General features: G+C 32.1%; 1 protein-coding gene across 2 annotated transcripts; it reads left to right on the top strand.

Annotated features, from left to right (window-relative positions):
• Positions 1-4,925: 4,925 nt before the first annotated feature.
• Positions 4,926-12,356, top strand: LOC143084812 (ubiquitin-conjugating enzyme E2-17 kDa). Of its 2 annotated transcripts, none has more exons than XM_076260867.1 (5): positions 4,926-5,105; positions 5,221-5,301; positions 7,635-7,750; positions 10,539-10,627; positions 12,141-12,356. In XM_076260867.1, exons 1-5 carry the CDS (start codon positions 5,062-5,064, stop codon positions 12,285-12,287), a joined length of 477 nt encoding a protein of 158 aa, XP_076116982.1. In that variant the 5' UTR covers positions 4,926-5,061; the 3' UTR covers positions 12,288-12,356. The 2 variants fall into 2 exon arrangements, with proteins under 2 accessions (XP_076116982.1, XP_076116981.1); XM_076260866.1 differs by lacking the exon at positions 12,141-12,356 and adding an exon at positions 11,122-11,928 and having other exon boundaries at positions 4,931-5,105.
• The last annotated feature ends 1,946 nt before the right edge of the window (positions 12,357-14,302 follow it).

Raw genomic sequence — 14,302 nt, 5'->3', positions numbered from 1 at the left:
CAGTACCTCACTAGACGCTTTCAAGCAGGGGGTACTGAGCTGCAATATCGCACCATCAGACTATTTAACTTGCACATTTGTTGTCACACCCAGCATGGGCAATAATGGATAATACTCAATTAGAGGACTGCACTGTATTCATGGTATTGGAAGAAGAAGAGGGTAGTAATGCCCCGGCTTTACCGTCAGGCGTCAAACGGCCATTTTGGGCTACAGTTAGCGTCAAAATGATTAAAATTTTACCGTGATTCGTCAAAACATCCTTATCAAGATTCGTCAGAGGTTTCAAATTATTATTGTTACCGTTATTTTATATCGTCTAAAAGAAAGTGCATATTTTATCGTCATGCACCAAAAATTATCGTTAACGTCATTTGGCAAGAATTTTTAACTTAAGGTGGTATGGGAGTCTAAAATAAAAATGATAGAATTTGTTCATACTTTGCCAAAACGTTGTATCTATTGATACATGTTGAAAAATATAATAAAAATGATAGGTCACCGCGCATTTTCTCAAGCTACAGGACGGGACAAAATGACACATTTTGTATTGATTATACAGGAAAAAACACCATTTTGTGATTAGAAACTAAACAAAATGATAGAATTGTTAAATACTTCAAGAAAAGATAGCTTTCAGACACTGCTTTGAGAATTTTAAAAGAAAAGATAGGGTCACCGTACGTTTTTTCCGGCTAAAATACAAAATAGGAAAATTCCATACAGAATCCTTCAGAAAATGCACTTTTTTAGAGTTACCTCCCCTTAAAATGCCAATTTAAAAAAAAAATAAAAACAACCAAAAATAATTAACATTTGCAAAAATATCAATATTTAGAAGTTATATTCTTATAAATTGGTACCTTTTAAATGAAAATGTACATTAAACATCTGCATTCCTGCATCAAATTTTGCTAACTTGATGGAAAATCTGGACCCTTGATTCTCTGTTTTTTACAATCCAAGATGGAGGAGGACACCCATACCACCTTAAACCTACTAAACGCCATTTGGCAAGAATTTGTATCGTTATTCGTCATGAAGGCACCCCCTTTACCACCCTCATATTATACCGATTGTATTTAAACATTTTATCTGAGACTGCTATAACACGTGTGTTATTCGTCATGAAGGCACCCCCCTTTACCACACTCATATTATACCGATTTTATTTAAACATTTTATCTGAGACTGCTATAACACGTGTGTTATTCGTCATGAAGGCACCCCCTTTACCACACTCATATTATACCGATTGTATTTAAACATTTTATCTGAGACTGCTATAACACGTGTGTTATTCGTCATGAAGGCACCCCCCTTTACCACACTCATATTATACCGATTTTATTTAAACATTTTATCTGAGACTGCTATAACACGTGCGTTATTCGTCATGAAGGCACCCCTTTACTACACTCATATTATACCGATTGTATTTAAACATTTTATCTGAGACTGCTATAACACGTGTGTTATTCGTCATGAAGGCACCCCCCTTTACCACACTCATATTATACCGATTGTATTTAAACATTTTATCTGAGACTGCTATAACACGTGTGTTGTTCGTCATGAAGGCTCCCCCTTTACCACACTCATATTATACCGATTGTATTTAAACATTTTATCTGAGACTGCTATAACACGTGTGTTATTCGTCATGAAGGCACCCCCTTTACCACACTCATATTATACCGATTGTATTTAAACATTTTATCTGAGACTGCTATAACACGTGTGTTATTCGTCATGAAGGCACCCCCCTTTACCACACTCATATTATACCGATTTTATTTAAACATTTTATCTGAGACTGCTATAACACGTGTGTTATTCGTCATGAAGGCACCCCCTTTACCACACTCATATTATACCGATTGTATTTAAACATTTTATCTGAGACTGCTATAACACGTGTGTTATTCGTCATGAAGGCACCCCCTTTACCACACTCATATTATACCGATTTTATTTAAACATTTTATCTGAGACTGCTATAACACGTGTGTTATTCGTCATGAAGGCACCCCCTTTACTACACTCATATTATACCGATTTTATTTAAACATTTTATCTGAGACTGCTATAACACGTGTGTTATTCGTCATGAAGGCACCCCCTTTACCACACTCATATTATACCGATTTTATTTAAACATTTTATCTGAGACTGCTATAACACGTGTGTTATTCGTCATGAAGGCACCCCCCTTTACCACACTCATATTATACCGATTTTATTTAAACATTTTATCTGAGACTGCTATAACACGTGTGTTATTCGTCATGAAGGCACCCCCCTTTACCACACTCATATTATACCGATTTTATTTAAACATTTTATCTGAGACTGCTATAACACGTGTGTTATTCGTCATGAAGGCACCCCCTTTACCACACTCATATTATACCGATTGTATTTAAACATTTTATCTGAGACTGCTATAACACGTGTGTTATTCGTCATGAAGGCACCCCCCTTTACCACACTCATATTATACCGATTTTATTTAAACATTTTATCTGAGACTGCTATAACACATGCGTTATTCGTCATGAAGGCACCCCTTTACTACACTCATATTATACCGATTGTATTTAAACATTTTATCTGAGACTGCTATAACACGTGTGTTATTCGTGATGAAGGCACCCCCCTTTACCACACTCATATTATACCGATTGTATTTAAACATTTTATCTGAGACTGCTATAACACGTGTGTTATTCGTCATGAAGGCACCCCCTTTACCACACTCATATTATACCGATTTTATTTAAACATTTTATCTGAGACTGCTATAACACGTGTGTTATTCGTCATGAAGGCACCCCCCTTTACCACACTCATATTATACCGATTTTATTTAAACATTTTATCTGAGACTGCTATAACACGTGTGTTATTCGTCATGAAGGCACCCCCCTTTACCACACTCATATTATACCGATTTTATTTAAACATTTTATCTGAGACTGCTATAACACGTGTGTTATTCGTCATGAAGGCACCCCCTTTACTACACTCATATTATACCGATTTTATTTAAACATTTTATCTGAGACTGCTATAACACGTGTGTTATTCGTCATGAAGGCACCCCCCTTTACCACACTCATATTATACCGATTTTATTTAAACATTTTATCTGAGACTGCTATAACACGTGTGTTATTCGTCATGAAGGCACCCCCTTTACCACACTCATATTATACCGATTTTATTTAAACATTTTATCTGAGACTGCTATAACACGTGTGTTATAGTAGTCTCAGATTTTATTAATATTTTAAACAGGTTAAAAAAATAGTAAAAAAAATAAAAGAACAGAGTTCCACTTGTATTTTTGTCCATCTGATGAGTTAAGCCTTTTTCAACTGATTTTTTATAGCTCGTTCTTATGTTGTAATGTTATACCATTGTCCCAGGTTAGGGGGAGGGTTGGGATCCCGCTAACATGTTTAACCCCGCCACATTATTTATGTATGTGCCTGTCCAAGTCAGGAGCCTGTAATTCAGTGGTTGTCGTTTATTTATGTGTTACATATTTTTTTTTTACATAAATAAGGCCGTTAGTTTTCTCGTTTGAATTGTTTTACATTATCTTATCGGGGCCTTTCATAGCTCACTATGCGGTATGGGCTTTGCTCATTGTTGAAGGCCGTACGGTGACCTATAGTTGTTAATGTCTGTGTCATTTTGGTCTTTCGTGGATAGTTGTCTCATTGGCAATCATACCGTCACATCTTCTTTTTTATATTCCATTGTCCGCACCCACGTTGTACATATTTTAGGCTGTGGCTATTTGACCGGCACCGGCTATTTAGCCGGCTCTGATAAAAATTATATCTCACTGGAATTAGAATGTAAGAACAACAATTAAATATCAAAATCTTTAATTTAAAAAAAAATGTTACTGTTACTCATATGAACACTTAAACTTTTAACTATCAAATTAAATATATTCTAAAAATTAAATTCTCCATTAGAAAAAAAAAACAACATTATGCATGTACCTGTTATTTGAAACTTCACGAAAACTAGTTTTGCAAGAAGAAGAACGAGATACAGCTCAACAAGAAGAACACCTACTGGATTCCAATTGTTGTGGTGGCATGTTTCGCACATATTACTTCCACCAAATATCAAGAAATCTGGAAGGCCAAAAGGTTTGACCCAAACTGTCATGGGCGAACTGTCATCGATCGGTCTTCCAAGAAACTGTACCCGTAAAAACAGCAATTGTGTACCATTTCATAAGAAAAGTTTCAAAGAATTCGGATTTTTTAATACATTAGACTGGTTTGTTGAAAGCGATTTAGCAAAAAATACTGTAAATAACAACATTTTAATAACCGAGATGAACAAGTTGATTCAGCAAGACCTGAACTTTTAACTGCCTCTTGTTTGGACTCAATTGTAAATATTGATTTAATCTATATATTAATCTAAGTATTGTCAAAAAGATGCGTGGGAAGCTATTAAGAGCGTACATGTATATAAAGAGAAGAAAAGTTTTATCTTCATATGTAAAAATTTTTATGTACACATAATGCAGATTCAACTTTTTTGAAAGTGCCAGTGTAATATGTAGTGTCTGTTTGGAGTGGCATCATTTGGGCTAGACTAAAACAACTTTATATTTGTAAAATAATAATATTATAATGATATTATATTATGCTCCTTGTGAGCCCATTTTATGGAAATACAGCATCTTCTTCTTCTTCTTCGTCTACAAGGGGCAGAACTCTTTAAAAAATATATAAGCATTTACCGCATTCGGCAATGCTCGGAGAATCCTCTACTCTCCTTCCGAAGGTACGGAATCTGCCGAGTTGTGACGAAGGACATTTACCGATTGAAATATCACATGATCTTATTTCATTCGGAACATTCGTTAGATTTCATCAGATTTATCAAACTTCAATGAATACCGAAAAACGAAAAGAACCCGTATGAGAACGTCATAAACAAGAAAAATCTCTCCGCATTAATTAGGGAAATATCAATCAAATACTGCGATAAACGCACAATTATTGTAAAATATAACGTATAACAATGTCAACACCTGCTAGGAGACGATTGATGAGAGATTTTAAAAGGTAGTGTAGCCATATTCTCATTTAAAACGAATTATATACTTCAAAACAGTTATCAAACATGGCTTCCGTTTTTGTTTATATATTTTTTTACGAAGTTTTTACTGTTCATTTTCAGATTACAAGAAGATCCACCTGCTGGTGTAAGTGGTGCCCCAACAGACAATAACATAATGTTGTGGAATGCGGTAATATTTGGGTAAGTTTTGTGGAGAAACATAATTTGTCATAATAATTAGGTCAATCCCTATTCATTGTCATTGAATAATCACAGTTTACTAATTCCAGCACAACAGCATTTAAACTCTATTTAGGAACATTTGAACAAGTTATAGGTTTCTTTACATGGAAAGAATTTAAATAAAAAAACAATTACAAACATGCATCATCTTCAATTTGATGCATCTTGTAGCCATATGTAAGCCACATCCCCAGGACAAATCTACTTTAGTCTTACGTCAAATGCCTATAAAACACTTTGATAGGGTTACCCTAGAAATCTTCTGGTAGCGTGATTAGGGGATCCTGGTCACATCACTTAATAAATCCTGGTGTAGTCTGAACTGAACCACAGTCAATTAAAAGTAAAATACTCACTGTATAATTAAAATAAACCAAGGTATCAGTTATACAAGTTTACAACATCTAAACTGCAGACTCAACAATATGGGGGCATAATCTTAAAACTCTGAAGAACACTTTCTCAAACAAAAATCATTACTCCCTCTGTAGAGCTATTTTTCTTCCTATACCATTATACATTTATTTTCCCTAGTATCCTGATTACAATATGGTTAAATGACTGATCAAAGAAATAATCAACAGGGCAACAGGATTAGGATCTCCTGTAGTTGGTGATCGCAATACTGGTATACCAGTATTGTCCACAATACTGGTATAAAAATTTTGTACCAGTATTGTAACTTTTTATAAAAAAAACAGCAATACTGGTACATTACTGATATACCAGTATTGTAGTTGTATTGTTGACTAGACTATATTGAAGATCAAAGGGAGATTAAATGAACTCAAAAAGATTATAGAGGATAATTGTGAAATCAATTAACAACCAGTTAAAAGTCATTACTATACTTGCACAAATAAACAAAGGATTATTGAAATTAACTCCAAAGTCATCATTATTATTTAAACAATTGCTAATAATTTTATCATATTTCTATATTTTATTTAATTCAATATAGATAAAATAAAATAAAAGTTTATTATTATCTGAGTAATAATTTAATAAATTCAAGCAAATTATTAGACTAACACTGTAAATTCAGCATTTACTTGTATGCCATCACATATTTTGACAGATATTTTAATACATGTATACATTTTTTGTGTACTAAGATCATATGCATTTGTTTGTCTTTATTTTCTTATTAATCTTTCACAAAAAAGATATCAATATTATTCATTAATTATAAAAAGTTGCTTCATAGGGGAACCTATAATCAAATTAACTAGTTTGTCTACATGAATGTTAAGGGTTGAAGCAGTTGATTCAGAACCATGGACAATACAATTAGTAGCAGATATATGTATATCTACTGGTACAAATACTATTACTAGACCAGCATTCTGACAGTAAGAGAGCTGTACAAATGCTATCTGAAATAGCTTGTAATCTAGTAAGCGTTAGAGAAAGTCTACAGAGACTGAATACCTAAATACCAATATAGGAAGGGGGAGGGGTTGCAGAAATCACATCTGAAGAAGAAATAGACAATACCAATGCTGATGATACAGAAGCTGTAATAGCATTAATGTCAACATAAAATTCACTAGAATATACTACATGAATCTTGGAAAAAGAGAGCTGAAAGAAAACATAGAAGAAAGTACAGAGTTTGTTAAAATGCTGAGACAGAATGGTTAAGAAAAAAACATCAGAAGATTTAAAACTTTATTTGATGACAGTCACAGTGTACCATCTATGGCATCATCAGTTAAACACAATCATTCCTAATAAAATTGTCATGTCATATGTTAATTTCATTATGCATATATGTGACACCTTTTTAATAAAAGATTAATTACCTATATTGTTTATTTAAAAAAGCACAATACTGGTACAATACTGGAATTCAATACTGGTACAAAATTTTTATACCAGTATTGTGGATAATAATATTGTCCACAATACTGGTATAAAAATTTTGTACCAGTATTGCGATCACCAACTACAGGAGATCCCAGGATTATTTTGACATTTTTCAAATACAGATTTTCATTTATATCATGACTAGTCCAGGACTTGTGGACTGTCACTTACCTTATCGATCCTGACCTTGTTTTGATTCCCAGAAAACATCAGAAAAGAACAATGAATCAAAAGAAAATGCCACCAATTAAGCATGCATATGTGCAGTCACATGTTAAAAGAAGAGACTTCACAGTACTGCATCCATATAATTATAAAAATGATTTCTTAACAGGCATATTGAAATATGAGCTTATTTTGTTTACACTGTCTTATTTTATTGCTTGCTTCATGAACTTCATATGTTATATATTCTGTTTTAGGCCACATGACACACCTTTTGAAGATGGTACATTTAAATTAACAGTAGAATTCACTGAAGAATATCCAAATAAACCTCCTACAGTACGATTTGTATCTAAAATGTTTCACCCTAATGGTAAGTGTGTATTTAGTTCAAACATCCTTAGAATGATGTAGAGCTTGACATATTATTAGGTCCTGATGCTCATACAAACTCATAGAAATATTTATAAGAAGATGTGGTATGAGTGCCAACGAGACAACTCTCCATCCAAGTCACAATTTGTAAAAGTAAACAATTATAGGTCAAATTATGGTCTTCAACATGGAGCTTTGGCTCACACCGAAAAGCAATCTATAAAGGGCTCCATTAATGACTAATGTAAAATCATTTAAACAGGAAAACCAAGAATCTAATCTATAAAAAAAAACCGAGAACCACATCAACAAACAACAACTACTGAACATCAGATTCCTAACTTTGATCAGGTGCAACCAAATGCAGCTGGTTTAAACATTTTAATACATTGTTTAGGTACAACCTTCACCCTAACCAGAAACAATAGTGTAACATCACAACATAGAAAGACACATACACTTTAAAATATCACTTGAAATTGAAATGACGACTCAATCAAAAGACATATTAACATAAGTGAACATACACTTAACGAATAAATTTGACTGATTAATTTATGAGCTTTATATAAGGCCAACTAAAATTAATTAGTAGATTTTCATCCAAATTTTTGAAAAAAATGGGGCGGGTGGGAGGATTTTATTTTTTAAATTTTATTTCATATGAAACCTTCTTGTCACGTGTTATTCATATATGCAAGTGTAATAATAAACTTATATCATGTAAATACATCCATAAGGTATCGTGTATAAGACAATAACAATCAAAACCAAGGAGTAACCAAAGACTCATAAAACCAAAAGACATTTACATCAAAACAGTTACAAATAATAAGTAGGAAACAACACAAACTCCACTAAAAACCAGGAGTGAAATCAGGTGCTCCGGAAAGGTAAGCATTTCCTGCACCGTATATGGCACCCATCATGTTATTTCTTTGTTCAGTTCGGTAATGATGGAAGGTTGTTATGATTGAGGAAGAATATCACTGATATATGATTTCTGACACTCTTTTGTCATAATGGCCAATCAGCTCATGATGGCGACCATAAAATTGCTTGAGTAATGACCTTAATTTGAGTGATCCATAGCCCTGTCTTAGCAACTTTTGAGAAAGCAGTATTCCTTGTTCAACAAAATTAAAGTACTTTTAGCTAGCTCTAGAGTAACGTATCAATTGAGACACATATACTCCATATGCTGATGCCGCTTTTTCAAATTCGTAAATATATATCTGATTGGCAACCACTGTTCTACATGTAATTGCCACTTTAGAAACCTATTTTATAGTAAACAACAGAAATGTGGAAAAATGCTCTCTTAAGTTGGACTATCTATATCAAATGTATTTTGCTTTCTAAGCAATGTTTTTTTTACCTAATAAAATGAAACAAAGGCATTGGTATGCAACACGAGCACGATAAGTACGGAATAAAATGAAAACTCAAACAGTGTTGAAATAATAGGGTTTGTCCTTAATATGCAAGATGCAAATATAATTACAATGTAGAACATAAAGTTGTTTAATGACTCTATCGTGGGTATTGGGACAGAGGATGTTTGCTGTTTTTCTACAAAAAAACGCAAGGCATGGATAAATCTAAATCTAAGAGCTTGCTATAAATTAATAACTTAAAAATGCGTATGTTTGTCGATTTTCTGAACTCAAAATACGGTCACCAATCTATAAAGTTCATGCTTGTGTCAATTTCTGTATTCCAGTCAAACGTGCTCCACGATTCTTACACTTTTGGGTTTCATTCACAGTCCAAATTTCTTGACACAAAGTCATTGTATAAATAAAAGAAATCCAATGTGTTTTTCTCACAAACATTTGTGTCATTTGTGACATACTGCGATTTGCATTCTTGGACACAGCGTATTACTCGTAACCCGAATATTTCACGCCCTTCTCGTAATCAATCTTTATTCTCGGTAAATGATGTTGTCATCATATATCAGCAGAATATATCGACTTAATCATTCAGTAAGAATTCTCTAAGAAATACGAAAACCGAAATTAGAAAAAGGAAGTTTCACATGAAACGAAATTATCGACGGTTACCGGTAACGGAAATGAACAAAATACGGAAATCGTAATTTTTTCAAAAATAAAAAAAATCGGGACGGGAAGATTTCAGAGGGGCGGGCGGGGATGAAAATCTATCAATTAATTTTAATTGGCCTAATGATGAGTTAACAAACACATATTTCTTTGTGTTTTATACAAAGTTTCATAATAACCATCAATCCACAACACTTTATGCTACAGGAATGTATTCAATTATTTTTATGCCCCACCTACGATCGTAGAGGGGTATGCCTCACCTATGATAGTAGAGGGGCATTATGTTTTCTGGTCTGTGCTTCTGTCCATCTGTCCCTCTTCAGGTTAAAGTTTTTGGTCAAGGTTGTTTTTGATGAAACTGAAGTCCAATCAACTTGAAACTTAATACACATGTTCCTTATGAAATGATCTTTCTAATTTTAAAGCCAAATTAGACTTTTGACCCCAATTTCACAGTCCACTGAACATAGAATATGAAAGTGCGAGTTTCAGGTTAAAGTTTTTGGTTAATGAAGTTGAAGTCCAATCACATGTTCCCTATGGTATGATCTTTCTAATTTTAATGCCAAATTAGATTTTTGTCCAATTTCATGGTCCATGGAAAATGATAGTGCGAGCGAAGCATCCATGTACTTTAGACACATTCTTGTTATTTTATGAATTTGTATGAATTGCTTGTTGATCATGTATTTATTTACTAACATTATTTTATTTCAGTTTATGCTGATGGTAGTATATGTTTAGATATTTTACAAAATAGATGGAGTCCTACATATGATGCATCAGCCATTTTAACCTCTATACAGGTAAGTTTACATATAACACTAGCCATATTTACCTCTATATCAGTACTGTACATGGGTATTAATCATCAACCATTGTATCATTTGTACAATATTACAAGACATTACACAATATAATTTGCTGGGATTTTAATGAAAATTGAAAAAACAAAAAATATATTTAAAAATTTACTCAAGTTCAGGACATAAATTTGTTATAGCCAGGCAAATTTAACAAATATTCAAATATGAATGTGTATATGTACAATGAAATTATCATATGAATCATTTATAAGGAATTGAGAGATTATTGTCAAGTTTGTTGCTTCCCTTACATCATGTTACTTTGTACATATACATGATATAGGTAGGTGCTTAGAAATTAAACAATTATAAATAAACAGAAAATAAATTATTTTGGTTAAACATAAAATCACGTTGTTGACGACATTACTTTAGGTCATCTTCATCATCCATACCTGTCATCCTAGCACATTATTGTCTCTTTCTGATTTTAGTCTTTACTTCACGATCCAAATCCAAATAGCCCAGCAAATAATGAAGCTGCCCAGTTATATAGAGAAAATCGTCGAGAATATGAGAAAAAAGTAGCATCAATAGTGCAACAAAGCTGGCAAGATGATTCGGACGATGAGGAGGACACAACTAAAGAATTGTCATAGCAACAGCTTTCATTAATTAGACATGTTACAGTTAAAAATCTCTCCATTGATAATGTACACATATCTTTTCCTTTTAGGGGGTTGTCTCAGAACTTTTCCTTATTTGGTGTTGTTAATTTTAAACTACATATAGATTTTATAACTAACATTATTTTAGAATGTTAATCAGCATATTGAGCTGTTTATAATTTTGAAATTTAGAAAATAGTCATGTCATTTGAACTTGTAAAGTATTTGAATTTCAATAAAAATATGGTATGAGACAGCCCCTTACAGTCATTTCTGAAAGGGCAACATATGTTTGTTAATGTTTGATTGAATAGTACCATTTAGATGTGTTCCAGTCTTTTTAAGTACAGTGTGAATTATGGTATTGTTTAGTAAGCACAAAAAAAGAGTAAAAATATGCCTGACAAATTGGTAATTTTTCATCTGTTGCTAGTTACAGCATCATGTTTTTAATCAGTTGTAAAATTGAATTGATTTATTTTATTTTCACTTGTGTTTTATCAAGTTTTACAAAAAAAACTTATGATTGAAAACAATCATAATCAAAAGTATTTTTATGATCAGATATCTGAAATGATCAAGTTTTTAGGATTTTTTCTGTGATAATGATTTATGTAGTATGACTTAAACATTTCAGAGATCTTGATCATGTTGGTAAGGGAGGTAACTTGTTGTCTGCAATGATAAATTGTATTAAGGTCACACAGACAAATCTCTTTGTTAACAGTTCATCTATACAACAGTAGTTCAATGGTTATGAATTCTAACAATGGACGTTATCATATAGTCATAAGATATTGTAAATTTTAAAATAAAGTTTAGTCCCAATTTGGGTATAATTTCAGTCTTTGCTTGATGAACCAAATCCAAATAGTCCTGCAAATAATGTGGCAGCCCAGCTATACAAAGACAATAAAAGGGAGTATGAGAAAAGAGTTAAAGTTATTGTAGAAGAAAGTTGGATTTTTCGTGGGTCTATTGACGATGATTGAATAACATGGTCAGGTCTACAAACATCATAATTATACCAATGCTTTATTGTATAAAACTTTAAAAACACTTCTAACTGAGTTAGTTGATGTAAAGATTTTTTTTACCTTATTTTAGATCTGTATTATTGGAAAAAATCCTTCCGGATTCTGAATATTTGCTATTTTATAATTGGAAATGTTTAAAAATTGAAGAAGAAGAAGATGGTTTATATTAGAAGTTGCTTAGAATTGTCCCTTAACAGTTAAATCCACTGAAAAGTGGCAAACAATTGAGCTCACAATATATTTGGAAGTTGAAATAAGATGGTGGAGGACATATTTGATTTCTACTTTATATTTTAAATACCTTCGTTTTATATCAAAAACAGTTATACGTTGTAAGTCACTTTAGGGTAGTGTGGATTAAAGGGAGACATTGGGTATATGTCAATGAGGCAGCAATCCGTGACACTTTATCATGTATTCAGTGTAGATTCTTAAATAATAATAATATAATAATAATAAATTCTTTATTTAAAGAGGGTAAACTCAGTTAGTTACAATAAACTAATCATCCTGAGGCCCTCGTAAATAAAGTAAATGAAAAGGAACATTTGACCATTATACATTAAAATACAAAGTTTATCACAGTTTTGTAGATTCTTTATATGGCGTTAACCTCTCCTTCAGATAGACCATTGACCTTGGTGCCTAATTAGAAGTAGAATATAAAACAGGTATATGGCGTTAACCTCTCCTTCAGATAGACCATTGACCTTGGTGTCTAATTAGAAGTAGAAAATAAAACAGGTAGACGTATGTCTATATGTATAAAGTATTATACCAGAAGTGCTGTAATTTATAATGATAGGAAATTGTATGTGTACAAGTGTCTGTATAAGACTATTTTGTTTTGTTATATACCTTTTATATCATCAACTTCTCTACAGTGGGCTGTTATCACTAATCAGTGGTAACCATGGTAACATTTGTTTTATAGTATATCCATGGCAATTTGTTGTCAATCTTTATAAGTCAGAATAATAGCTGCACAATATGTATTTAATAAAATAACAATACAATGTAAATATCATTAGTTTACTTTACCGTCAAGTAACTGACCTTTCCGTTAATCCATTAGTTCTGTAATGATAGGTTATTACTGATAGTGACCACTACATCTCTTTCATTCATTATTAAAACCTTATTTATAATTGTCTTTTTATAGTGGTACAAATATGTAAAACATAAAGTTGTTTAGTTATCATGAGGGACTAGGTAAAATTAACAAAATACAGTATTATGGGTCTGAAATATAAAACAATAGATTAAAAGACCCCAAAAATATGGAAGACACAAATGGCCTAAAAACTGTAGAATATTGAAAAAAAGTTCTTTTTGAATACATAGACACTGAAGAGAAATTGATGATATTTTTTGTTACTTTGTGGGCACACAAGTAATAAATGGACTTCATCCACAATGCAAATACTTGTATTTGTCTTGTGCGGATTTCTGTATAATTATTGTATTATTATTATTGTATTGTTACCAGGGATACTTTACAGAGTAGTTATAATCTAAGTTTTTTTATGCAGATATTATTTTCATTCTAGGTACTTTTAAAGTTATATTTTTCATTTGAATAATTAAAATCAAAACCCCACTTGAAGGATTTGTGTAAATGTTTCTGTGGCTACTCACTTTATACTGTATGTATCCCTGAGTAATATGCTTTGGTTGTTTATGTTATTGTATAATGTTGCCTGTATCATAAAGTATTGTGGTGTACTAAGAAGGTATGTTTTACACCAGGATTCTTATTGAAGTATTTCATTCTGCATTTTATTGGTCACATAACTTCACTGAAAGACTTCTGTGTTATATTTAATATATATCTAAACTACTTTTGTGTTATTATATAACTAAAAGACTTATGTTATTATTTAACTTTTTATTGTTAATTTTATTAGTTAAATTCATCTATCATCTGTACTTGCCCACACAATTTTAGGTCGTCAATCAAGGAAAGAATT

This window comes from Mytilus galloprovincialis, chromosome 8 (assembly GCF_965363235.1).
Source record: "Mytilus galloprovincialis chromosome 8, xbMytGall1.hap1.1, whole genome shotgun sequence".
In the NCBI taxonomy this organism is placed as follows: Eukaryota; Metazoa; Mollusca; class Bivalvia; order Mytilida; family Mytilidae; genus Mytilus; species Mytilus galloprovincialis.
This window is presented reverse-complemented; position numbering and strand designations above follow the sequence as displayed.

What these genes read in the sequence shown, in the direction of transcription:
- LOC143084812 (XM_076260866.1), top strand. Translation starts at nt 5,062, where the DNA reads ATGTCAACACCTGCTAGGAGACGATTGATGAGAGATTTTAAAAG. An exon ending in TGGAATGCGGTAATATTTGG is followed by an intron (nt 5,302 to 7,634) that starts GTAAGTTTTGTG and finishes ATTCTGTTTTAG; the next exon opens with GCCACATGACACACCTTTTG. An exon ending in CCATTTTAACCTCTATACAG is followed by an intron (nt 10,628 to 11,121) that starts GTAAGTTTACAT and finishes TTCTGATTTTAG; the next exon opens with TCTTTACTTCACGATCCAAA.